This window comes from Rhinoraja longicauda, chromosome 6, assembly GCF_053455715.1.
Source record: "Rhinoraja longicauda isolate Sanriku21f chromosome 6, sRhiLon1.1, whole genome shotgun sequence".
NCBI classification, from domain to species: Eukaryota; Metazoa; Chordata; class Chondrichthyes; order Rajiformes; family Arhynchobatidae; genus Rhinoraja; species Rhinoraja longicauda.
The window spans coordinates 70,146,145-70,173,304 of record NC_135958.1 but is presented as its reverse complement, the minus strand read 5'-3'; the positions used below and the strand labels follow the sequence as shown (position 1 = coordinate 70,173,304).

The following is a 27,160-nucleotide window of genomic DNA, read 5'->3' as shown; positions in this document are numbered from 1 at the left end:
TCCATTCTTTCATCATGTCAGTCCCGCCATCTTGGGAATTAACCTGGTGAACCCATGCTGCACTCCCTCAATAGCAATAATGTCCTTCCTCAAATTAGGAGACCAAAACAACATACAATACTCCAGGTCTCACCAGGGCCCTGTACAGCTGCAGTGGGACCTCCATGCTCCTATACTCAAATCCTATGCTCTCACTATGAAGGCCAACATGCCATTTACTTTTTCACCGTCTGCTGTACCTGCATGCTTACTTTCAGTGACTGATGTACAAGGACACCCATGTCTCGTTGCACCTACCCTTTTCCTAATCTGACACTATTCAGATAATAATCTGCTTTCTTGTATCATTTATCATTTATCCACATTGTACTGCATCTGCCATCTCACCCAACTTATCTAAGTCACTCTGCAGCCTCAGCATCCCCTTCGCAGCTCACCCTGCCACCCAGATTTGTGTCATCCGCAAACTTGGAGATGTTACATTTAATTCCTGCGTCTAAATCGTTAATATATATTGTAAATAACTGGGGTCCCAGCACTGAGCCTTGTGGCACCCCGCAAATCACTGCCTGCCATTCTGCAAAGGACCTGTTAATTCCTACTCTTTGCTTCCAGTCTGCCAACCAGCTCTCTATCCATGTCTACCCCCAATACCATGTGCTCTAATTTTGCACACTAATCTCTTGTTTGAGACCTTGTCAAAGGCTTTTTGAAAGTCCAGATACACCACACCCACTGGCTCTCCCTTATCCATTCTACTTCTTCTTCATTCTTGGTGTCAAACCGACCTTAACGTGAATTCTCAATCACATGTCCGCATCATCACCAAGTTGTCCATTTCCATTTTTCTCACATTGTCCAACTCAAACCCAACTCTGTCACATCTCATTTGCTGCCTCAACTTAATTTCAATTAATTCCTGGATGGCCTCCAACATTAATTCCTTATAATTTTCATCTGTTTTTTTTCATCTTATCTCAATTCAAGTCATCTGCACTTACTGATCTACATGGCTTCTTGTTTAAACAAAAGTACAACTTTAAAATGTTCATCTTCATATTTCAAGTCATTCCATGTTTGGTTATTTGTTCTGGAAACATGCTGTTGGATGCAAGGGATCAAATGAAAACGGTATTTTCTTCTTACCAAGCCTGCGAAGAATAACAGCCCACGTTTTCCCATCCTTTTTGGTTGTTCAAAATAACAACTTCATTGCCGTTTGAAATGACATTTTATTTACCTACATTTTTCTCCTTTGAGAAATCTGAAATCTTGAGTACAAAAACAATTTCACAGTAGCACTTTGATACACATTTGAATTTTATAAAAATTAAGTTAATGCTGAACCTACTGCTGAGAGTTAGGCTACAGGTCAAGTCTACAGCTATCCAAGACCTCAATAAAAAGAAAACATTAGTCTTCCCACTCATTTTTGTTCTCTCCCCTTGGTCAGTTATGATTTCACAATCATGCACAATCTAGCAGTGGCACACCCTTTTGATCATTAGCTGGAGAGAAACCTCAAAAATTGAATTCCAAGTAGTTATTAAAAAGGTGTAGGGAACATGGTCCTTTTGTCCCAAGTGGACCAGAAACAAATAGGAGCAATTTATACCTCAGTTCTACAGGTAAGTAGTCATATCGGATCTGGGATAATTGCATGTAATAGTGGCCTAGGATCGCGGCGTGATGGGGATAACAGCACAGATTCGCCAGATTGAATGTTTGGGCTTGGAGTTAAATTACGAGACAGTTGCATCATGTGGGGTTGCGTTTCCCAGCGGAAAGATGATGGAAGAGCAATATAACTTGAGGTAGTTTGAAAAAGTATTTGAAACATCAATAGGTTTAATAAGGCAGTTATGTTTGATGGGAGGAATTAAAGACAAGAATGGACTACCTTTATTCGAGTTGGGCCACTCAGGAATGAAATTAGGGAGCACTCTTTCCACACTGCAATCAAAATGTTTAATCCTCTTCATGGTTCCACTGCATACAGTAGAAAATGCTGCACATAGAGCCCACTGACATATTTATTACTAAGATTGACAGATAAGGCAAAGGAGTCAAGCAATAGTGTTAACCTATCAATAAATCATAATCTAAAAGAATGATGGACAGGCTACGAGAATTGAAAGCCCTATTCCTGTCCATATGGTCTATTTAATTGACTTTTCATGGTGAAAGTCCAGAAATGTGTGGGACAGTGTTAGGCTAGAAGTACATGGAAAATAATTACTGCAATCGACTTTTTGTTAAAACCTAGTCAATTAACATAAAGGGTCATTTGAAATGATCCAGCATAGTTAAATACCTGGCTAAAGAATGAAAGGCTGACATCTCACACCACAAATAAACTTATTTGCCAAATTATTCTGCCAAATAAAACCATCTTAAAATTATGTAATTATTTGATGCACTGGAGGCGATCATCAAGCCATTTTTTCCAATATATCTTCTCAGGATAGGTTTCAACAGAACCTATAATGGTGGTGAATTAAAACAAAATTAAACATCTGCAAATTGAATGAGTAACAATAAATGGGAAACATTTGTGTATGCATTGCTGAATTTCCCACAATGTGATTGTTGAATGATATATGTCTGCCCAACCTGAAGTACCTCATGAGAAAGCTGCTACTGTGCACAATCATTCTGAAAATGGCCTCCCATTCGGCAGACAATTAATTGTAATAATCCTAACTGATGCAACTAGGGATTATGCTCTGCCTCACTGCTGGCAGAGTATTAACATTCAGCTGCTTTGACTTTCCACAGCTCAGTTAACACCATCCCTTTTGCAGCAGGTAAGGCAAGCAATTATTTTCTGGATATGTAACTTACATTTCCAAATGAACATAAATCAAACAAAAATCAGGAACTGTTTCAACAAGCTACAATACTTCTCCATGTTCATCTTCCCTTCTATATTTACAATATTTCCCTCATTAACTACACCCTCAGAATATGTGTCACTAAACCACAGTCATCTTAAGAACCAATCTCCCCAAGCTTCAATTCCACTGGCATCAACACAAATTATTTATTTCTTCATATTATTAATTCTTCGACCTTCATTTTATAAAGTACTGAAACAGACAGTCAAATAAGGATGTTCCATTGCAGAAATTCAATTTGGACTCAATTTACATAAATTATGTATGCAGGACATAATATTTGGTGGATCAGAAAACTAGTCAGCTATTTAAAAAAAACAGGTTTTACTATCAAAGGAACTCGTTTCTATTTAATGCATCAACATTTTTTGATGAAATGGAAGAGACTAATTTGAGCATCATTATAAATGGTGCTTATGCCATCAAGACAAATCAAGAGCTGACATAGACAAGGATGAAACAAAATAGATTTCTATTGGAAGACTAACGTTTGGTTGCTGGAGTTCATTTTCTTAATAACTCTAATAATGGCGGATGTTGAAAAAGCCCACACTAGTTGGACTCTCCTTCACTGTTACTGTGACCAGGTTGGCAGTCACGTCAGTGACAAACACATGCTCGATTAGGCTGCGAGTTGGTTTCCAGTCTTGGTTTGTCTGCACTGAAATGGATGGGTTTGGAACCATGCTGGAAAATGAAGAGTCGTGGTCTGAGTCCGAACTTAGTGTCTCCTCACCTGTGCTCAGTTCTGTTGGCACGTTGCCACTCTGTTTGGATGTCTCAGATGAAACATCCTTTTGGTCGCTTTCTCTGACTCGGTTATCCGAATGATGGACTGTAGCGCCCTTCATCTCTTTATCTTCTTTCACCTGATTCTCCTTCTCAACCCCATTTCCACTACTCTCACACGATGCCTGGCTCGTGGCAGTCTGTGAACTTAAGAGTTTGTTGGAAACAACATGAGAGTTCAAGTCAGCCGAGTTCCTGGAAATCACAAACGACAGATTATTTATGTTATTCTTCGAGGTCAAACCTGATGCATTCACTCCTAGACTAGGCACATTCTTGGAATTCAATCCCATTTTATTGGTACTCTGCAAGTTTAAGGCATGAAGGTTTAATCCTGAATTGTTAGCGTTCTGAGAGTTTGAAGCTGGCAAATTCCGACTGAGGGCATTTGGGCTTTGACTGTTCAGGCTCTGAGAATTTGTTCCTGGATTAGCTGAATTACAAACACTAGAATTGGCCTTCATTGTTCCAGGAATATTCAAACTCTTTGAGTCGGATTCTGATTTGCACAATTCATTTGAGGTTTTAGCATTTCCGGGATTTTTAACTAATCCAACCTTATTTTTCTCATTTGCTCCTTGTGGATTTAACACTGGCGTAGTTACAGACTGCTGTTCACAGGCAGATTTAGTCAGTGCCATTGAACTGGCAGAAAGTATGCTGGAAGAATGCTGCCCTAATCCTGCACGGTTTGCAGTTTGCGAGGCTGCCCTTTGATTAACGGCTTTTGATGAATTGAAGATGCTTGAATTTAACATTCCACTCGCCGCAGTAAGAGATTCCATGTTGCTCTTCTCTGATCTGGAATTATTTTCACTTATAGGTCTGTCTGGTTTACTTAGTTTTTCTTTTGATGATTCATCTGTTCCAGAGTCACCACTTGTATCATTCCCAGGTGTTTTTAAAGCTTTTCCTGGTTTAATTTTTACGTTCTTTCGAAGTTCACTGCGAATTACTTTGCTAGTGCGTTTTTTTTTGCCGGAGTCTTTCAGGTCAGCTTTGGTGAGGATGACGTCCGTCTGTGCCCGTTTTGGAGGGATACGTTCTAAATCTTCCCGACGATCATTGCTCTGGGCTGTAGACTGGGTTTGATCATCACTCTCCTCTTCTTCATCATCATCATCTGTATCTTCCTCGTCATCCTCAGAGGAACTGCTCGATTTTGATGAAAAAGGTGTTTCTTGTTCCTGTGCAAAGCAAAGGAGGAAAAAAAGTCACTAGACAAGATTTCCTACAATCTCGCAAATCTAAAACAAAAACAGCAACTGAGAAATCAAATAGCAACCGTGGAGAGAATAGGAATATGGAGTTCCCCATGAAAACATTCTGGTAAACGATCTGAACATGAAGAATCAGTGTCTGTCCTTTCCACAATTAGTGTCCAACCCGCTGAATATTTCTAGCATCGTCAGCTTTACATTTCAGAAACGTGCATTGAATCCACTAATTTTACTTCAGAAATAAAAAATATGTGGCAAAGACAATTTATTACAAAGTTTATTTCCCCAGTATTACTCCAATTCTCTAGAGCCTACCAAATCTGTCCCATTTATGAGTCTGCATAAGTGTGGAAAATTACACACAAATCATGAATGTAGTTTGGAGACTAAGTGTTTTAAGCGCATATGCATTCAATAAAAAACGCACACCAACTTACTCGTTGCAGGGTATAGTAATAAATATTAGAATAAACTTTTCAGACATGCAATTAGGGTGATATAACCTCACCCACTGGCAGGATACGTGGCAACCCCTTACCTCATGAGACCATAAATAAATTTTCCAAAATTTCACAAGAACAAGCAGGATTCCCTGCTGTGGCATACACCATAAAGATTAGCTTGTGTGTTACTACTACTAGCATGGAGTGAAACCTTTGCCATTCCAGATGGCACTTTCATTTCTTGCAATAGCAATCTATACAATCTTAAGAGTTATGCTGCACAACAAATCATCCATGAAATATATTAAATTAGTGGATTGGTTTTGTTCAATCTGGCTCGGCGAGCACTGAATAACTACGCTCGTCCCTTTTCTATTTCACCCATCTGCAAAGGCAACTTGGGGTCTGAAGTCAATTCTAAATTGGTCCAATCCCCAAGACCTTCCTGCTCTAAACAGCAAACTGTATCCCTTGTAAAGCTTTCACAACTGGTAGTGGCATGAGCCAGGGCATACTGCCTGCTAAAAGACGATGAATATCCCAGGACTTGTCTATAATTTATAATTATCAAAATAATTCAAGAACGATTACTAAATATAAAAATTAAAATAGAAAAAAATATTTTTAAAATATTTAAATTCTGGTAGCTTTAACTTAATTACTAAACACATTGATATTATTTTCTTTCACCAATTGAATTGTATATGAGTTGAACCACACTTCCTTAGAGCAGTTCCTCTCCATAAATATGAATGGAGTTGCTGAGTCTGTGTCAGATCTAACCAGTTTTAGGTTCCATGCTTAGATTTCTCAGCTTAACTGCTGGGAAACTGAGGAGTTCAATAATATATAATCATATAAAGTACTTTATAGTCATCCAAAAACATTTTTTTGGACGACATTACGTTACCCACAGTCAACAATGAGAGGCAATAAAAAAGAAAGCAATAAAACACACAATCACAAAAACCAACATAAAACAAAAAACATCCATCAGTGAGTCTCCTCCAGTCACCTCCTCACTGTGATAGAAGGCCAGAATGTCTTCTCTCTTCCCTGCCTTCTTCTCCCACGGTCAGCAGTCGGAATTGCCACGTCAGGGTGGCCGGGGCTCCCGACATTGAAGCCCCGCCGGGCGGTGGAAAATCCCGCGGCCTATTCCAGGCCGCGCTGGACGGCGAAAGGTCTGCAGTGGGCCGACCCAAGCCCCACGATTCGGGGCGGCCGAAGACACTGCTGCTGCCGGAGCTCCCGAAGTCGGCCCCGACCCAGGGACCTGCGAGCTTCTGACGTCGACAGGGCCCGTGGCCGAAGCCTCCGAAGGCGAGTCGTAGCTGCACTTGCAGCGCGACCACAGCCTCCGAAGACAGCCAGCTCCGCAGGTGGTGAGTACTGTCCGCGGGCTCTGTGAACCAGAGCCCCAGGTGGTCCCAGCTGGAGGCCGCCAGCTCCAGGTGTTTGGCTGATGGTAGGCCGCAGCGTGAACGGAGACACGACTCAGAAAAAAGATTGCGTCTCCGTTCGGAAGAGACAATTTTTATAGTCCCCCCCCCCCCCCCCCCCCCACACATGGTACACAACCACAAAAAAGATGACATCACATCCAACACTTACAATTAAGACAAAAAACAACAAGAAAAAACCCCAAAAAACAAACAAACGGACTGCAGGTGAGCCGCAGCTGCTGCGCAGCGCCGACACACGAAAACAATAAAGTGAAGTCGTAATAACAGTAGCGAGTTCCTCTCAGGACGTTCAAGACATCTGCATTCACTTGTGAATCCAATTGTCAGTCTAGCCCTTGCCACACAAAATAAGTTGTCTTCCACTCTTTTAGAGATAGACAATAAAGAAAGCCTTCGGGGTGGGAGGTGAATGCAAATTACTGAGCAATTTAAAATTGTGTGGTTGCCATATTAAAGGTTGAAAAATAAAATTTAATCATGAAAGTTAATAGGAGGGAAAGAGGGAGTCAAAAAAGTAGACTTTGATTTATATTACTTTACCCCCTCATTTCTCCAATCCCAGCAGCCAAGTAAGCCTCCTGACAACACTGGCCTTATCTGGAAGGTCTAGCCAGAAACCTACTTGGGTTGTGCAGTATAAAGCTGTACTTTAACAAGATCTTTAGACTTTAAACTTTAGAGATACAGCACGGAAACAGGCCCTTCAGCCCACCGAGTACACGCCGACCAGCAATCACCCCATACACTAGCACTATCCTACACAATGGCCAATTTACAGAAGCTAATTTACCTACAAACGTGTATGTCTTTGGAGTGTGGGAGGAAACTGGAGCCTCGGAGAAAATCCACATGGTCACAGGAAGAACGTACGAACTCCGTGCAGACTGCACCCGTAGTTTGGATCAAACTCGGGTCTCTGGCGCTACAAGGCAGCAACTCTACCACTGCGCCACCCCACCCTATTCTGCTTGTCTACCGACAGAGAGCCTGGGAGGGCAGCTCACCCTCAACACTGCCAGCTGACCAACAGCTAAAAATTGCAATGATTTATAATGGATTGTGCTATACAGCTGTAATAAAAATTCATTGATTCCCATCATCTTGTCCAAGTTATCTGGGAAAATGAAAAAATGTCAAGTCACCTGAAGCTGCTGACTAGGAAAGAATACCCCCACTAGAATTTAGTTGCGGAGATGTATTGGCAGGTGTGAAGGAATAGATTTTCTGTCTAGTCACTCCACAGGGAAATAATGCACAAAACTGAAGGATTGGCAAATAAAGCTTTAAATTCATAAATAAACAAATTTTAAAACTTTTATTCCCATATTGATATACCTGTCAAAAGTCCTTATAGTTTACAAATTCAACAACTAAGCACTCGCAACTAGGAAATAAGAAATCACCCATAGAATGTTAATAACAAATGTGAAACCATAAAAGGAACTAAGTAGAAACAAAGAACTGCAGATACTGGTTTATACCAAAGATAGCTGGAGAAAAAGGATAAGTGAGGATAGGGGGGGGGGGGGGGGGGGGGGGGGAGAGCTGGAGGTGAGAAACAAGAAAACGCCAGGACAAATCAGGGCTGGCAAGAGATGACCTCAGGCAGATTGGTCCCCTGGTCGGCCAGTTGTTGGTGAAGGTAAATGGGGATCTCGAGTGATACATTGATGCATACTGTGGAACTGGTTAAATGAGTAGGGTGGAGGAAGGAGTGGGGGGGTTAGTAGAAGTTACTTAAAGTCAACTAAGTACATGGCTTTTTTGTTTATATAGAAGAAATCATTCTTTAGACAGAGCGAGGGTGCGTTTTAACACATAGGTGCATTTACGGATGATTAGTTAAACAGCTACTTAGAATGATTGCTTGGATTGTGCACTAGATGTTACCGACTCCTGGGAGGTACCAGCTGTGTTAAATCAAGGTCTATAATAATACAGAGACAGAGTTCCTGATGGAATGGCCAGGTTTTAAATTCCTGCTGTCACATTCCTGAAACCAAATAACTTTGACATTTCCTTTGTAGTCTCCTTTTTGTATAAACTTAAAAAAAAATTTTTTTGGAGGTGATCAACATTACTTTGGTATTTGCGGAACATCCACAAAGTAGTCTGTTAAATTTCACACCAGGAAAACAAAGTTCAGTTAGACTGAGAAGGGCAATCATGACCCATCTGTCATAATTACCAAAGCTGTAATAATTACCATTAATCATTTTATCTGTTCCCACATTTCATTTGTAATTTTTTTTAAATTCCAATTTCTTTGTGCACCCTTGTTGGAGATAAGGATAATTCCATTCTCCATTTTAATAAATTGAACCCCAAAGTAGAATCTGAAGAATGTTTTTCCTTTGGAAAGCTTATTTAAAAAATAGTGGCATTTGTGCAAAAGACATTTGATAGCACGTTCAGCTTCTGCTGAAGCAGATTTGGAAGGCAAATACACCACAAAATTGGGGTTTCCCATGTCAGGAGGATGGTACTTTAACATAATGGTCAGGAACCGTATCCAGCAACTCAAACTCCCAGGAAACGCTTTGTTCCTTCTCTTTGAATCATGTCCGCCAGTGGACCTCTAACATAATTACTGCATTAACATCCCATTTCCACATAAATTTGCATCAACAGGTGCCATGACAGCTTGCAGGGTGTAATTACAAATCAACTATTTCAATGTTACAGCCTGAACATACAAATTGATGCAACTTGAGAAGGCGAAGCAACGCACTGCCATAAAAAGCAGAAGCAGCAAGGCAGCACCCAACTTCTGTGACCAAGAATAATTTTATTGTTAAAATTAATATTTATTGAAATGTATCTATTCAGATCTGGAGAAGGGTCTCGACCTAAAAACATCACCTATCCATGTCCTCCAGAGATGCTGCCTGACCTGCTGAGTTACTCCAGCACTTTGTGTCCTTTTGTGTATTCACCAGTATCTCCAGTTATTTGTTCCCATCTCCTTTATTTACAGCTTCCCCCCAAAAAATTATCCTGGTTTTACTAGTAGAAATTGCAATTCCTGCCCTTGAAGTAGACTATTGAGTGAATTGCCCTTGTTTGTACTAAAGACTATATTCTGAGAGTCATACAGAACATGGCCTCTCTTCCATTTCATTGCTGGTAATGGAAACTATATATTTTTTAAAGTTTTGGAACAGCTCATTCTTCAATAAAATGTTTCCCTAAGATCATGACTTTCACTCTCCTTAAGTGCTGTTTGTTGATTACCCCCCAAAAATGGGGGAGGGGGTGGCTAACAGAGGCTTTAGCAGTATATGAACATAAATTGACATGAAATATTGAAGATTTAAAAATAGATTAACAGAGTTTATATCTTCACAACTGTCACCAATTTCCAGACAATAACCTGTAATGAATTTCTAGTAAATTTTCTTGATGGAGGAAAAACAAGGTTGTATTGTTTTCCCAGTGTTTCAATTAATAAAATTACAAAGAAAATTGAATTGACATTATTCTAGATAATGCTTTGTCCAGGTATACAAAATGTACAAAAATAACCTGTCAAAATATGACATTAATTTGTTCAAATTGACTTGACGTTTTAACTTCCATGAGTTTTTCACCAGGGTCAACTGGCTGCAGAAATGGGACGGTGCCCTCTATAGGTTAGTTTGATTTATTTGAACAATGAAAGAATAATTTACATCCTCAACCCCCTCGACAGAAGAATTATTATTGAATTGAGCAGAGTCTAAATGAGGAAGTGGAAGCCAGAGTAGGTGAATCAGGGTCAAAACTGGGAAACTGCAAGATGGAAGGAAAGGACAGGTTTAGAGAAAGGGAAAGAGAGAAATAGAAAATAAACTAACGTCTTAAAAAAAATTAAAAGCTGCAAATCTAAAAGAATTTTTCAACAAAAGTTGATTTTCAACACTATTCAGCTAAAGGCTGCAGGTAAGTGGGTGTGCAGTAATCACATTGTTATAAAGGTCACCCGGAATTGAAACTGACAACCCTAATTATTTCTGCAATTTAATGCAACATATTTGAAGTCTGGTGCCACAGAGTACAATAGCTTTTCATAATGCCTGAGGGCACAGTACCACCATACCTCAGACAGGAACTTCTGGATTTTTGTGTTTAATTAATAGGGAAGTTATTGTATCTACATACACAAACGCAAGTGCAGTTAAATCACCATTCTGTTCAATCAATTGATCTGCGTACAATTATTCTGGAAATAAATGTATTACCAAAGAAAATAATACTGTTCATTCCCATACATGTTGATATTTTAGTTTAGTTAGATAGAGCGTGGAAACAGGTCCTTCGGCCCACCGACTCTGTGCCGACCAGCGATCCCCATACACTAACATTATCCTACACACGAGGGACAATTTACATTTTTTTAACAAAGCCAATTAACTTACAAACCTGTACGTCTTTGGAATGTGGAAGGTAACTGGAGGTTCCAGGAAATCCTCATGCGATCGTGGGGTGAATGTACAAACTCTGTACAGACAGCACCTATAGTCAGGATCAAATCCAGGACTCTGGCGCTGTAAGCAGCAACTCTACCGCTGCGCCACATCCATGCTGTGCATCTAGCCCATTTGTTTCATGTAATTAATCATTAAAGATTTGATTAGACCAGATCTGGTTGGGAAATGTCAAGAATTCAGACCCGCATTAATACCAAAGTTGCAAGCTGAGCTGAGCTGCCTCAACATTGCTCAGTGCTGGCACCCAATCTGGCTTCATAGTTCTACATTTAACCTTTAAGATAATGCAGAAAGTGAAACAAAAATCATCTAATCCAATGCAGTTTATGACAGACCACAAATGGCGGCCACACAAACCATTATATTTATGTCAGCTCTTAATGACACATCATGTCCTTTACTCTTTTCATGCACTGTTGCACATTTTCCTCCCTTTGATTCCATCACCCTTTCAGGCAGTGCATTCAACATCGTTACCAATTACTTCATAAAGTAAAGTTTGTTATTTTTAATCTGTCAGTGCAATACATCTTCAAACACCAAGAATAACGTACACTTTTGTTCCAGAGGTTATCAAATTTGTCCTGCTATCTTCAAAGATTTTTTTTTGGACATCTTTCTGCTCCAGAACCATTTGGCTTTTTTTGTCACACCTCACTTTTCTCTTGAACTACACAACCTTTTTGTGTTAAATTCCATTTGCCGTGCATCTAGTTCTTTTCCCTTTCAATGTTAAAGTAATGAAAAGAATCTGCATGACTGCAGCACTGAAAGGGATTGTGATGTTGGCACCTCAACCATACTATATTAAGTTGTAAAGAAATATCTGATCAAAATGATTTTATTTATCTATTAAGGAAACAATTTGAAGGCATGAGGAAGATACTTGTAATGCAGCTCTTGTTCAGCCATTCAATAAGATCATGGCTGATCCCTTCTTGGCCCACTTTCCTATCTGTTCTCCATATTCTTCGATGACCTAATGTCTGGAAATTTATCAATCTCAGCCTAGAGGATTTCGAGCCCACTGCGTAAGGAATTTCCCCTGATCTCACTCCTAATTGCTTGTTCTCTAATCCTAAACCTGCACCTCCCTTTTCTGGATTCTCCAGGCTGATGAAACAGCATCTCAACATCTCCTGGTTAATCCCCCTCAAAACCTTCAACATGTGAACAAGAAAGACACTCATTCTTCTAAACTCCAATGAATGTGGTGAAGCTTGCTCAATTTCTCCTCTTAGAACAAGTCCATCTTCTCAGGAATCAATTCCAATGCATTTTAAATAGGTGAGCATTGTTATTCCTATAAAATAATTATTGACACTAACCAGGAGTGGCTTATTGCTGAATTAATTAAATTGTAACCAACATCACGAAGTTCCCGTTATCACCTGAATGTAGAACCATAGAAAGATTGTCATGAAATCTCTCTCTCTATATATATATACATACATATACTCAGAAATGCATACATATACATACGTATATATATGTGCATACATACATATATATATATATATATATATATATATATATATATATATATACATATACATATATACACATACACACACACATCTTATACCGTTGGAAAGCCTGTTTATTTCCCTTTTAAATGGTGCCACATTTGTAAGGAACATGCATTTGTGGGATGAGCAACAGAGCTGAGTATGTGGGTTGCGCCCATGAAAAATCTGCCAAATCTTCTCTGCCAATGCCAAACAGCTTATTCTGCCATTGACTCTTGTTCTGTGTTGTTTGGTGGATTGGATGATTGAAGTCTGAAGAAACAAGACATATTGGCAATTTAACAATTTATTAATTTAATAAACAGGAGCATGTGGAAGAACCATACACAGCCACAACAGCCTGGCACCTCCTCCTCATGCTGGTCACCAGCCTGGTCACACACTGTTGTGGGATGGCATCCCATTCTTCAACCAGCATTTGACGCAAGTCAGCCAACGTGGTTGTGTTGGTCACTCTGGCACGAACAGCACACCCAAGCAGATCCCACAAGTGTTCAATGGGGTTGAGGTCAGGACTGCTGGCAGGCCATTCCATCCTCTCCACTCCCAAATTCTGGAGGTAGTCTCTGAGAAACCCTGCTCTGTGGGGGCGAGCATTGTCATCTTGGAGGATAGAGTTCGGTCCCAGACTGTGGAGATATGGGATTGCCACTAGTTGCAGAATCTCATCTCGATATCTCTCTGCATTGAGATTGCCTCCAATGATGACCAGCCTCGTTTTTCCAGTGAGGGAGATGCCGCCCCACACCATCACACTGCCTCCACCAAAAGATGTTACTCTATCGGTGCAGCAATCAGCATAGCGTTCTCCGCGTCTTCTCCACACTTTGACTCTATGATCCAACTGCCGTAGGCAGAATCTGGACTCATCGCTGAACATAACGTTCCTCCACATGTTCAGGTTCCAGTGCACGTGTTGCCGACACCAGCGCAAACGGGCCTGACGGTGAAGGGCAGTCATGGCAGGCCTCCTGGCAGCCCTATGAGACCGGAGATCGGCTGCGTGCAGTCTGTTCCGAATTGTCTGGGCAGAGAGCCGTCGGCCATATCGTCCTGCAAACCTTGACTGCAAATCTGTAGAAGACAGCCTACGGTTCCTAAGTGCTGACAGGGTGAGGAAACGGTCTTCTTCGGGTGTCGTCTTCTTGGGATGCCCACTTCGCGGCCTGTCTCTGACATCCCCCGTTATATGGAACTTGGCCCTCACTTTGGAGATGGTACTAGGGCTCACTCCAAATAATGCCGCAACTTGGTTTTGCGGAACACCAGCTTGAAGTTGCCCTATCGCATGGGCCCTATCCAGATCAGTCAAACGTGGCATGCCGATTCTTGGAGCAGACACCTACTGACCACTGTAGCAGGGCCCATGCTCACAGATGCTGCCAATCAGGTGCCAATCAGGCACCTGATTGTCAGCACCTGGGGGTACCAGAAGCTCAAAACAAAAGTCAATAGCAACAGCAGAATAAGCTGCTTGGCATTGGCAGAGAAGATTTGGCAAATTTTTCATGGGCGCAACCCATATACTCAGCTCTGCTGCTCATCCCACAAATGCATGTTCCTTACAAATGTGGCACCATTTAAAAGGGAAATAAACAGGCTTTCCAACGGTATAAGATTTATTGCCAAGAAGCATTGTTACAACAAAGAAATAATCTACCAAACACAAATTTCCTTACTTTTTGTGCTATGTTTATATATATATATTGATGGTGGATATATTTGTTCACGAAATACAGCCAAAACTGTACACGATAGCGCAACAATTTTAGGCCCACCTTACTTACCATTGGCCTACGGTTCAAATGGATGTTATATTTTAAAAGTTACTCATTTTTAAACTAAAAATCACTTTTCAAACTTTAATAAATCCCTCTTCCACTTGCCCTGCCCGTCAGCCGCGCCTGCGCAGTAATACCTCCATGTTCGACGTCATAATGGGAACCCAACGGGTCCGCGCCTGCGCAGTTGGGGACCATTGATCTAATACTTACGTAAGATGGCTGCCGGATCCGTGTGTGCACTCAAAGCGCACTGGTTGTCCACCGAGGCTTCTTCACGCTCAAAGCAAAAGCCGCTGCCAAGCTGCCGCTGCAGGAGAGGTTTGCACCCAACTGGTCCACGGGTCGCTCAGGCGCCGCGATGGCCGCCCGGGGAAGGGATGAGTGGCTCCTTCTCCCCTTTCCTCTCCCCCCTCACCCACCCTACGGCCCCGGGGGAGACTCCCTGGCCGGCAATGGGTCCATGGATCGTCAGTTGGGGGAGGGCTGCCGGGCCCGCAGGAGAGGTTTAGACGGTGTGATGCCGGGCCCGCAGGATAGGTTTGGACCCAACGGAGGTTGCTGGGCCCGCAGGAGAGGTTTGGACAGAGGGTTGCAGGGCCCGCAGGCGCGGATTGCACCCAACGGGGTTGCCCGGCCCGCAGGAGAGGTTTGGACCCAACGGGTCCATGCCTATCTATCTATTATAATGCTCTTTACAAACCAGAATAGTATCCAAAATTGGTATTGGTTGCCATTCTATATTTGTCATTCACTTGGCGAATAGATAGCACTGTAGTCCTTCAAATTAAATTCAGATTATTATCCAACTTTAAATACAGATTTTCTGGAATGCTAAATGATTTATTCGTAAGAATTCCAAATTGCCCCAATATATCCAGTCGATGTAATGCCCACCATCATGGAAAGCAGAGGACACAACATGTTCCCCTTCCAGGGATATTCATACATAAACGCAGCTTTAGAAGGAGGACTATTTACAAATCACTACACTGGCATTAAGGCCATCATAGAAACATAGAAAATAGGTGCAGGAGAAGGCCATTCAGCCTTTTGAGCCAGCACCGCCATTCATTGTGATCATGGCTGATCATCCACAATCAATAACCCGTGCCTGCCTTCTCCCCATATCCCTTGATTCCAGTAGCCCCTAGAGCTCTATCTAACTCTCTCTTAAATCCATCCAGTGATTTGGCCTCCACTGCCCTCTATGGCAGAGAATTCCACAAATTCACAACTCTCTGGGTGAAAAGGTTCCTTCTCACCTCAGTTTTAAATGGACTCCCCTTTATTCTAAGACTGTGACCCCTGGTTCTGGACTCGCCCAACATTGGGACCATTTTTCCTGCATCTAGCTTGTCCAGTCCTTTTATAATGTTATATGTCTCTATAAGATCCCCTCATCCTTCTAAACTTCAGTGAATACAAGCCTAGTCTTTTCAATCTTCCCGCCATCCCAGGGATCAATCTTGTGAACCTAAGCTGCACTGCCTCAATTACAAGGATGTCCTTCCTCAAATTAGACCAAAACTGTACTCAATACTCCAGATGTGGTCTTACCAGGGCCCTATACAACTGCAGAAGAAAGTCTTTACTCCTATACTGAAATCCTCTCGTTATGAAGGCCAACATGCCATTAGCTTTCTTCACTGCCTGCTGTACCTGCACGCCAACATTCAGTGACTGGTGTACAAGGACACACAGGTCTCGCTGCACTTCCCCCTTGCCTAACCTGACACCATTGAGATAATAATCTGCCTCCTTGTTTTTGCCACCAAAGTGGATAGCCTCACATTTATCTATATTATACTGCGTCTGCCCACTCACTCAACCTGTCCAGGTCACCCTGCAACCTCCTAACATTTTCTTCGCAATTCACACTGCCACCCAGCTTTGTGTCATCCGCAAACTTGCTTGTTTTACTTTTTAATTCCTTCATCCAAATCATTAATATATATTGTAAACAGTTGCGGCCCCAACACCGAGCCTTGCGGCACTCCACTCGCCACTGCCTGCCATTCTGAAATGGACCCGCTTACTCCTACTCTTTGCTTCCTGTCTGCCAACCAATTCTCTAACCATGTCAACACCCTACCCCCAATACCATGTGCTCTAATTTTGCGCACCAATCTCCCGTGTGGGACCTTATCAAAGGCTTTCTGAAAGTCTGGATACACTACATCCACTGGTTCCCCTTCATCCATTTTACTTGTCACATCCTCAAAAGATTCCAGAAGATTAGTCAAGCATGATTTCCCTTTCATAAATCCATACTGACTTGGACATCCATTTACTGCTATCCAAATGCACCGTTATTACCTCTTTAATAATTTACTCAAGCATCTTCCCCACCACCGATGTCAGGCTAATTGGTCTGTAATTCCCCGTTTTCTCTCTCGCTCCTTTTTTGAAAAGTGGGATAACATTAGCTATCCATCAATCCACAGGAACTGATCCTGAATCTATTGAACATTAGAAAATGATCACCAATGCGTCCACTATTTCTAGAGCCACCTCGCTGAGTACCCTGGGATGCAGACCATCAGCCCTGAGGATTTATCAACCTTCAGTCCCATCAGTCTACCCAATACTATTTCTCGCCTAATGCAAATTTCTTTCAGTTCCTCTATTCCCCTAGATCCTCTGTCCTCTAGTACATCTGGGAGATTGTTTGTGTCTTCCTTAGTGAAGACAGATCCGAAAGATCATGCCCAAGACAAAGTTCCTCACGCTGTCTCTACATCACTCCTTTGGCAGCCCAACATGGAGTCTATAGATCAGGAGCACGGGGCCTTAGCATGATCAGAATTTTTTTCAGATAATTTAAGTGAGGTTGCAACCATTCCTTATAATGACAATGTCTTCATCTATTTTAATCTCTAATCAACATTGAACTAAAATCAAACCTACCACATGTTTTCTGGGCCTGCCTCTGGGCCTCTTGCCTCGTTTACGATTTTGCAGTTCTTTCTCTTGTTGACTGCAAAGAACAAAAATAAAAAGATTTTCCTCATTATTCCCAGTGGAACCCAGATATTCATGTTGTTATTCATCACTCCAATGTACTGCTCATGCATGAAATAATGTGCAAGCAAATTCCCAATCCAAGCTGCACCATAGATCAAGTGAGCTAAATTTGAACACAAGCATGAGCAGCCAAATAAGCTTCTCTGCAGGTCCTCCTCAGGGTACGACAAGGTTCCATTCCTGAAAATCGATCGTAACCGGAAAAATTTGTAAGTTGGAAAATGCGGCCACCAGCAATATATTTATATAAAAACATAGGCCAACCAGGAGCAATGTGTGGTTAAACCAGAGAGTTTCAGGCAACCATTCAGATATTGCTATGAACTATGTTTGCACATGGCAGAAGATGCCTATAGGCCTGTAACAGCAAGCAAATCCATCTCACCAGTCCCCCAAATGTTCAGTCGCATGTATGGGCTGTGTATTAGTCAGGCGCTCATAACTTGGGCAAGGCCTGTACTTCAGTGTATGGGGGGATTCGCAAAAGGTACTGTTTGTCTTCATGGCTCCAGTGCATAGAAGAGGAAATAGGATAAAGGAGAAAGTGACAACAAAAAATAACAACAGTAACATTTGAACATCTTTACCTCCTTTGGAAAGCCAGCAGGAGTCGTGGATCAAGAATATTTTCTTCTGGCTCCCAGCTATTATGTCTGTTAGAAAAGCAAAACAGGGCACCTCGTTAATAAATTAAAGCAGAGAAAGGCACAGTGCCGGAGTAACTCAGTGGGTCAGGCAGCATATCTGGAGAACATGGATAGGTGACGTTTCGGGTCAGGACCCTTGACAGAACTTGAAGGGTAGGGCTGCTACATCACAGCACCTGAGATCCAGCTTCAATCCTGAACTCGGGAGCTGCCTGCGTAGTTTGCGCATTCTCTCTGTGACAGCATTGGTTTTCTCCAGGTGTTCTCGTTTCCTTCCACATTCCAAAGATGTACAGGTTTGTAGGTTAATTGGCTTCTGTAAATTGCCCCAAGTGTGTAGTATGCGAATGTGGGATAACATAGAATGAGCGTGGTTAGAGTGGACTCGGACGGCTGAAGCTATATATCACTGTGCCAGCCAACCCCCATCCCCCCACCACCACACATGCAGGCATGTCATGTCCTTGGGTAGCATGTTAAGATGCCAAGCAATGTAATGGAGAGGTCACCTGCCTGTCAACTCCCATTGCGCCCCATATCCCAAAACCCCCCACCCACCCCACCTCTCATTCTGAGTGGACCTAACAGAACCCAAAGGTTTTACATCTCCAACATTCAGAAACATTAAAGATGATAAAGTAATGTTTTCAAACTTTATTAAAAACAAAATATCAAAAGTTATGCTAAAAACATTAAAAATTGAAGTTACCACCCACCCCCTTTGCCTCCTGATCTGCAAGCCTAGAATCCCCATTGAAATTTCCAGAGCGTCAGATTCTATGCAGATCTGAATGTAGCAAAAGCACATAGTAACAAGTGCAGCACCATATGTCATTGAGCAAGTTTTTCCCTTAATGTTCAGCAGTGTACATTAATTAGATGTTAGATTTCTGTTATTATACTGATTATTATTAAATAAAATTTTCAACCAATTTTTTTAAACTATTTACAGTCTAGACGAGATTGGAGAATTATATCAGGGAAAGGTATAACTTCTACATGGCCCTCTTATGTTCGTGTTCAACAGTCTAACATCCTACTACGTAGTCAAAACTTAAACCAGTACATAGACCCGGAACTTATTGCATGAAAGACATTACTAAAAAAATTCTAAAAGCTTACTTTTCACGCAGAGTAGTAGAACATTTAGTCCCTATGTTTGTTCTACCATCCAATATTATCATGGCTGGTCTTTTTCAGAGACTTTTGTCTCCACTAATCCATTTCTCTTTATTCCATTAAAATATGAGACAATTTTTCATTTTCATTTCATATATACAGCGCGGAAACAGGCCTTTTCGGCCCACCAAGTCCGCGCTGCCCAGCGATCCCCGCACACTAACACTATTAACACTATCCTACACACACTAGGGACAATTTTTACATTTACATTTACATTTACCCAGTCAAGTAACCTACATACCATGATCTCCTAGATATTTAGGGGAAACCGTGCAAGGTGGAAGATATTCCCTGCTTTATTTATACAGGTCAATATCCATGTCACTAATTGAAATGTAATGCAATCCAAGTTAAGCACAGTCCCCAATACATCAAAACCTCCCAAAGGAGAATTTATAGCATTGAGCTAAACAAGCAAAGAATAGAAACCAGAGCCATGCTCAAAGTGCTGAAGCTCAGAAGAATTTTGCTGGGACTGCCGAGAAGTTTAGGAAGAACTTCCAGAGACTAGATTTGAAGATTCCATGAATATTAAAGAAAATGAGGGAATGCAGAATTTGCAGGTTATAGAATGGAGCAAGGAAATGGCAAGAAGGATTTAAGGGTAATGATGTTCGACTAGGAGTCAATGTTACTTAGCAAGGACAGGCAATAGGCAAGCATGTGACATGTGTACCAGAGTTTTGGTATCAAATTTAAGGAAAGGTAACTCAGGAAAGTACTGAAACAGTCAAGCTTGGAGATAACAAAGAAACTTACGAGGGTTTCAACATTCAACGAATGCAGGTAGTGATATTATGAAAGGTAAAACACGTAGTCTTTGCAAAATGACATAATCTGGAGTTGAATGAATTAACCTGGAGTTGCAAAATTAAAGACAATTTAATAAAGGAATTTTGATCCATCAAAAATATTTGAATAGCCACAAATCTACAAATAATATATATTTTAAAGTCAGTTAAACAATATATTCCAGTCTGTAGAACAATTATTTCCCCCAACTGATAACTTTTATTCTATTTCAAACACCTGCCCATTAAAACAACTGAGTTAGGAAATAAGCACAAGTCATAGAAAACACAAAATATAAAAACTAGAATACTGACAAAAATTACTGAAAGGTAGAAGAGTTGTAATGCAAAAATGAGAATACCATAACAATGACCGAAGCACCCTTATTTCAAATTGTAATAAAAACAAAATTAAAAATAAATAAATATATGCATCAGAAATGCACCTTTACCCAGAAAGCAGTTTTGTTAAGCCTGATGCCAGTCTCACAATTAAACTGCAGGCACTAGGACCCTGTGTCATCAAATTGCATCCATTAAATTACCCAACTGAAGCCTCAGGCTTTTCCTGCAGAGCTGTACCAGCAACTATTCGAGATGCGGTAAGCCAGACCTGATGAGGTGACTCTTTAGTGTGTGCGGGAAATACTCATTTTCTTTCCTGTTTTGCTGGAATGGAATGAAGGGTGAAGGAGAAGGCTTCAGGAGAATGCAACAAAATAACCTTCAGCACTGCACCAGTCTGGGTAAGAAAAAAAACAAACTGCAGATTCAAGTTGAAATGAAGGTTGACTATTGGGAAACTGTAGAGTTCAGAAGCAGAAATAGGAATGTTAGTTAGACAAGAGGATGAGAAAATGAGGAAGCTAGAAAAGAAATAAAGGGGAAGTAGAGAAAAGAAATAACAATAGGAAAATAAAAGGATCAAATCAAAACAATGAAAAAATAACTTTGTTGAGTATCGATGCATTCAGATATTTTGATTTCCATGTTTGTTTGTTTTTTAAAGATGCATAGTGCACCATTTACTTTTACAGATCTCTGCACTCCAAATTTTCCAAGTGGATAAATCAATTTTCCTCCACTGGCACAGGCAACATCAAAACTTGTGTGGAGAATTCTCAGCATAAAATGCATTTGTTGTGGTGTGTGTAGGAATATCATGGTCAAACCGTGCCTTGCTCAATTTGCATGTATTCAGGATGTCCTAAAGCACTTCATAGCTAATTAATTACTTCTATAGTGTAGTTCACAGCTGATAAGTACAACTCTGGTTTGTATCCAGACATGCTCATAGGTGGAAAATGATAAATTAAAATTCATTCATTTTCGCAGGTATTGTTTGTGGCACAAATGTGACAGAACTGGCTAGATACTGGCTAGCCTAGTGAGAGAATTCTACCACTCTTTTATCAACCGGTATCATATGAAAACTTTCTGTCCATTGCTACAGATACAAAGTTGGTTTAATGCAATATCTAAATAAACTAAGACCTCTCAGACACAAAGTGCTGGAAGAACTCAGCAGGTCAGGCAAGTTCCCTGAAGAACATGGATATGACGTTTTGGATCCGGACCTTTATCGAGTCTGGGAGACCTCTGGGATTTAAGTGCCATACTTAAATTTTAAAAATGGCACGTGCAAACTTGTTTCTTTGCTACATTTATAACTCATGTAGGCTGCGGCAGCTTTGAGTGATGTGCTTGAAGTTACTTCCCAAGTACTGTGCCATGTGGGAACCTCGGCATTAATACGAGTCACACCAGATTTTCTTTGTCATTGACGAGGATATGTTGCACAAGTTTGTGAAGACTTTTTACAAACCTAAGAAAGCAATATTTCCAATAACTAGTGTAGGAAAGAACTGCAGATGCGGGTTTAAATCGAAGGTAGACACAAAATGCTGGAGTAATTCAGCAGGACAGGCAGCATCTCTGGAGAGAAGGAATGGGTGATGTTTTGGGTTGAGACCCTTCTTCAGTCTGAGGTTTTTCAGTCTCAAGAAGGGACTTGACCCGAAACATCACCCACTCCTTCTCTCCAGAGATGCTGCCTATCCCGCTGAGATACTCCAGCATTTTGTGTCTACTTTTCAATAACTAGGTTCCACTGAGTATTATTTATTTTTGAAGGGAATAGAAAAGATGCGCCAAAGTTTAATTGTGGAGACACAATTAAGGAAAACGTTAAAGGATACAAGAACCTCCAGGGCTGGATTTCAACCGCAGTTCACGTTCTGTACTGCAAACATCATGATTTGAGACTATGAATCATTGTGACAGCCTGATTATTGTGGGAGGGAAGCTTAAATTCCCAGTCGTCATAGTACACAATGGAAAGAAGTCCAGAATATAAAACGTTCCTTACAGAATCAAGTCACAGTCATTGAGCTGAATCATGGTTTGAGTTTTTTTAAGACTTTAGAGAGGCAGCGTGGAAACGGGCCCTTCGGCCCCACTGCATCTGTGCCAACCAGCGATCACCACCTACACTAACACTATCCTACACACTAGGACAATTTATAATTTCACCTAAGACAATTAACCTACAACCTGTACGTCTTTGGAGTGTGGGAAGAAAATGGAGCACCCGGAGAAAAGCCACATGGTTATAGGGAGAACATACAAACTTCGTGCAGACAGCACCCACAGTCATGATCGGACCAGAGTCTCTGGCGCTGTCAGGCAGCAAGCCAGTCATTCAAACCAAATTAATTCCTGGAATCTTGTGCACGGATTGCAAGTAGGAATCTCTCTGGCACATTCAGAGGGCCAAATTGATCACTCTGTTCTGTCACTGATTCCACCTGCAGTCCAGTTTTTGGAATCCCTGCAAAACTATCCCCCACCCCCTATTTACAGTAGGAAAAAACGTCACTCAGACTCTGCCCAATGGTAATCTTGTGCAGGATCTTAAACCCCAATGATTCCAATGGTTCTTGGTGTGCAGATTTGGAGACTGAAACCATTTAAAAAACATGTATTGTCCATTTAATGTTTAGAAGTATTTTTATTTCTCACATTTTAAATTAACTTTTTTAAAGTTTTAATGATGATTAGTTATTTCACTTTTTGTTGTTTTGAAAAACATATGCCAAAGATACTAAAATATTATCAAAATCAGGGATAGCATGTAAAGCTCCACCTTGTGTCAGGGCACCTCAGGAACCATCCCCTCATACTGCAACACTAGAGACAGTCTCCATTCAGATCATGCTGCTAAACATTAGGATGATATCACCCAGCAGATAAACCCTCCACATCCAGGCCAGGTAAGTTGGAACTGCAGGCAGCGATCCACGCAGAAGGTCCAGCCAGCATAACTCAGCCCATTATCAGAAAATGCCACAGCATACAAATGCTACTTCTTCACAGCAGTCACATTAATTGCACATTAAATCCATGCAAGAAACATTTTCATGTTGCACAGGACACTCAAAGCAATTGATGGTCGACAGCCTGGTACACTTCGACAGCCAATGACAAAACTAACAAACACCTGGCTTTGCAAGGCCTATCTCACCCCATAAGCTTGTGATAAAGTACTGTTCTGGATAAAAGGTATCAACTCAATGGGTGTACATTTCCATCCAATCATTTAATACCTTTAGTCTTTTTTAGATGCAATGTTATTTTTCCCCATTAATGCTTTAATACTTTCCCAGACATTATATTGTAAAGAAAATGTTCATTTTGAAGTGGTAAAGTGCTGGAGTAACGCAGCAAGTCAGGCAGCATGCCTGGAGAACATGGATATGGGTGTCAGGGGTTATGGGGAGAATGGGTATGAGAGGGAAAGATAGATCAGCCACGATTGAATGGCACTGGAGACTTGATGGACTGAATGGCCTAATTGTGCTCCTATAACATATGAACATATTATGATAGGTTTCAGGTTGGCACCCTTTTTTTTAATACTGAATTGGTCTGAAGAAGGGTTCCAACACAAAATGTCACCTATCCATGTTCTCCAAGGATGCTGTTTGACCTGGTGAGTCAGTCCACTTTGCGTCTTTTTATTGTAAACCAGCATCTGCAGTGCCTTGTTTCTACATTTTAAAATGGTGTTTAATTGGAACACATGCCAATAATAAAGCTTTTCATTGTACCTTGGTACACATGACAATATTAAACCTAAACATGTACTGAGACAGTCTGATGCTGATTTTCTTGTGAGAAAAATGCCAATTTTGATTTACTAGTAACGAATTTGGGAGATCATTTTGACATTCAGGCCCAATGTCTTTATCTCTCTACAGTAGAATTGAACACAATGTAGACACAAGGAACTGCAGATACTGGTTTACAGAGAAAGACACAGAGAGAGTCATCAGTGGGAACAGGGATCTGCAGGTCAGGCAGCATCTCTGGAGAACATGGATAGGTGACTTTTTGAGTTGGGACTCTTCTTCACACTAGCGAACCCACATATAACCAGAATGCGTGAAGCTCGTGCAACAATTTCACTGGCAAAGCACTACAAATTTCCAAATTGTGGTTGGACTATTGAAGTAAAAACTAAATATAATGCCATTGAATTTAGGCCTCAACCTAAAAGTCTGATCTTGTATCACATTATTAAATTGAGAACAATAGCACTGGGGGAAGTTTAAGGAGTTAATTTCTGAGCGTTCCCATGGTGTACAATGGTTCTTTGGTGTAGTCTGTCAATAATAAATTTAGAAAAATGGTAGAAGAATATTAGAGTGACTTGTTTGTCCAAGGTCCTTTCTACATAATCAGAAAATTGTTCCTATAAAGTTTAAGAAATAATATTGTTGCATTTTTGTTCAATGCTGAACACATTAAGCTTCTCATCAGATCACTGATCAACAAGCTTCTACCTCAAGATTACTAAAGAGTAACTGAATGCAAATTATTTAAGAGTTGGGCTGTGAAAAAAAAATCTCATTATCAAAGTACAGAATTGCCACTTCAAAGGATTATGGCTGTCATTTAGTGATCTAGTCCTTATACTTAAGAAACTGTCCAACAGAAATAAAGTAGTATTGATGGTTTAGATTAGAAGCTGTTCATTTGACCAGGAAAGGCATCCAGAAGACCACAAATGAATAAGTAGAGAGAGAGGAATTCTTAAGACATTGGAGATGAGAGATAATGTTACTTTCAAGTTATTAAGAGGCTGGTAGGAAATAGTTTAACAAGTGGTATATTTCAGCCAGAATTCCACTTGTGTTGAATCTTAGAACTGCAACATAAATACGATGGCTTGCATTAGTTCTCAAACTAAGTCACTATTGTTCTGCTTCAGTTGGATGGTATACAGCTTTGTTGTAGCGCAGTCTGGGCATTTGTTCTATCAAAAATGGAGGTCATTTTTGTCTCCTTTGATTTGATTTTACTTCTGATCACAACTTCACTTCCATATCAAACCTAAAAGGATTTTAACCAATCAAGTCTATTATAGTTTTCAACAGTTCCAGTCAAATACATTGCATTCTTTCTTCAACAAGAAATCCATAACTTCACAAAAGACAATATCATAACCTGTTTACTTGATCCAATGGGACTTATTTTTGTCAGAGTCAAATGGAAGGGAAGTAAAATATGGAAGAGTTTGTTATTGTAAAGCCTCCAGATAACATCAAAACAAGAGGCTTGTTAGTATCAAACTACATCTGTTTGTTTTGCTTTCTTTTTAAAGAAAAGGCAATGCAGTTACAACACCCATTGAGAGTAATATCAGTGTGCAATTTAGAAAACCAAATTAAAAATAATAATCAGAACTAAACATTAAGCAACCTGAAGGCAATAATGCAACAAAAAAAACCCCCAGCATTAACAATTTGAAAATTTGCACCAGCAAACAAAAAAGCTACCATATTCAATCCACAACAGAATATTTATTTCCAGCATCCACCAAACGGAGATTTCGTATTTCTAACAAATTATTTTTGTAATTTTACAAGCATCAAATTATTTCCATCCTCTTTGGAAAAGTGCATAAATATCGTACGAATCAAATAAAGCAAACATTGTTGGAGTAATAAGGTAAAATAAAAAGAACCTGTACAACTGTATTACCCAATTAACAGGAGCACAAAACCGTAAAGTTACAAAATGAAGTGCCAAATGTCCAAGAAAGATGCAAAAATGCACGGAAAACTATTAGAAGAAGAAAAATTAATTGAAAAGATCCCAGATGTATTAAAACAAACGGGAATCCAAATGAACAAATACAGATCAAAGGATGGAAAAGCAACCGATGCAAAGAAAAGCAAAGTGCAGGCAAACCAGAAAACTAGGCGTTTTTTTGAGAAAAATCGACAGAAATGATGAGGAGAAATAAAATGTAGGGGAAAAGGGGAGAAAAAGAGGAAACAAAGGAGGAAGCCCTGAGCCCAGCCCGATGCTGGAGTTGGGAGCACGCTGCCCCTGTTGTATTGTTAAACCTGATGCCACTCACTTGGAAGACCATCCTCTCCACTTCACCAAGTACTCCAGCTTCCCCTGCGAAATAAACAACAACAAATCATTATTTTTTTTTCAACGCCAGGGGAACCCCCCCCCCCGGTAGAAAACAGTGAGGGGTGTTTTCCCCCAACTAATTTTAAACTCCCACCTTTCTTAGTCTTTTCCTCAAGATGCATTCCGCTGCGAAAACTTGCTCTCCCACAGCACTCAGCTCCTCCATCCTTCCTCCCCCCGCGAGTCGCGCCGCCTCTCTCCGCTCGCGCTCGCAACTGCCGCTCCGGCCCCCGGACGGTGACGTCACCCACAGCACCCACTGACCAATCGGGGTTCGCCGAGCCCGACCGTTGCTAGGCTGAGGTCAGCGGTCGCCAAGTGAATGGGAGAACGTGGAGAGAGAGAGAAAAAAACCGGAGGCATCGGATTTAACCCCTTCGGCGCTGCAAGCTCTGCAATCAATCCAACAAAAAAAAAAGCCCCCAGCAGC

General features: G+C 40.9%; 1 protein-coding gene across 2 annotated transcripts; it reads right to left on the bottom strand.

Moving 5' to 3' along the window:
* Positions 1-1,250: 1,250 nt before the first annotated feature.
* On the bottom strand, positions 1,251-26,943 carry cbx2 (chromobox homolog 2 (Drosophila Pc class)). 2 transcript variants are annotated; one of them, XM_078401870.1, is made up of 6 exons: positions 26,825-26,943; positions 26,669-26,712; positions 18,209-18,274; positions 17,505-17,574; positions 3,634-4,873; positions 1,251-2,481 (listed from the first exon to the last, which is right to left on the bottom strand). In XM_078401870.1, the coding sequence occupies exons 1-6, from the start codon at positions 26,894-26,896 to the stop codon at positions 2,408-2,410; spliced, it is 1,566 nt and encodes a 521-aa protein (XP_078257996.1). In that variant the 5' UTR covers positions 26,897-26,943; the 3' UTR covers positions 1,251-2,407. The 2 variants fall into 2 exon arrangements, with proteins under 2 accessions (XP_078257996.1, XP_078257995.1); XM_078401869.1 differs by having other exon boundaries at positions 2,383-4,873.
* Between the last annotated feature and the right edge of the window lie 217 nt (positions 26,944-27,160).

Bases quoted from the DNA above. Each gene is read 5' to 3' on its own strand.
- cbx2 (XM_078401869.1), bottom strand. From the start codon at position 26,896: ATGGAGGAGCTGAGTGCTGTGGGAGAGCAAGTTTTCGCAGCGGAATGC. The intron at 18,275-26,668 runs GTGAGTGGCATC...CTTTTCTAACAG, and splicing joins TGGAGAGGATGGTCTTCCAA to ACATAATAGCTGGGAGCCAG. The intron at 4,874-17,504 runs GTAGGTTTGATT...TGCTTTGCACAG, and splicing joins GCAGGCCCAGAAAACATGTG to GAACAAGAAACACCTTTTTC.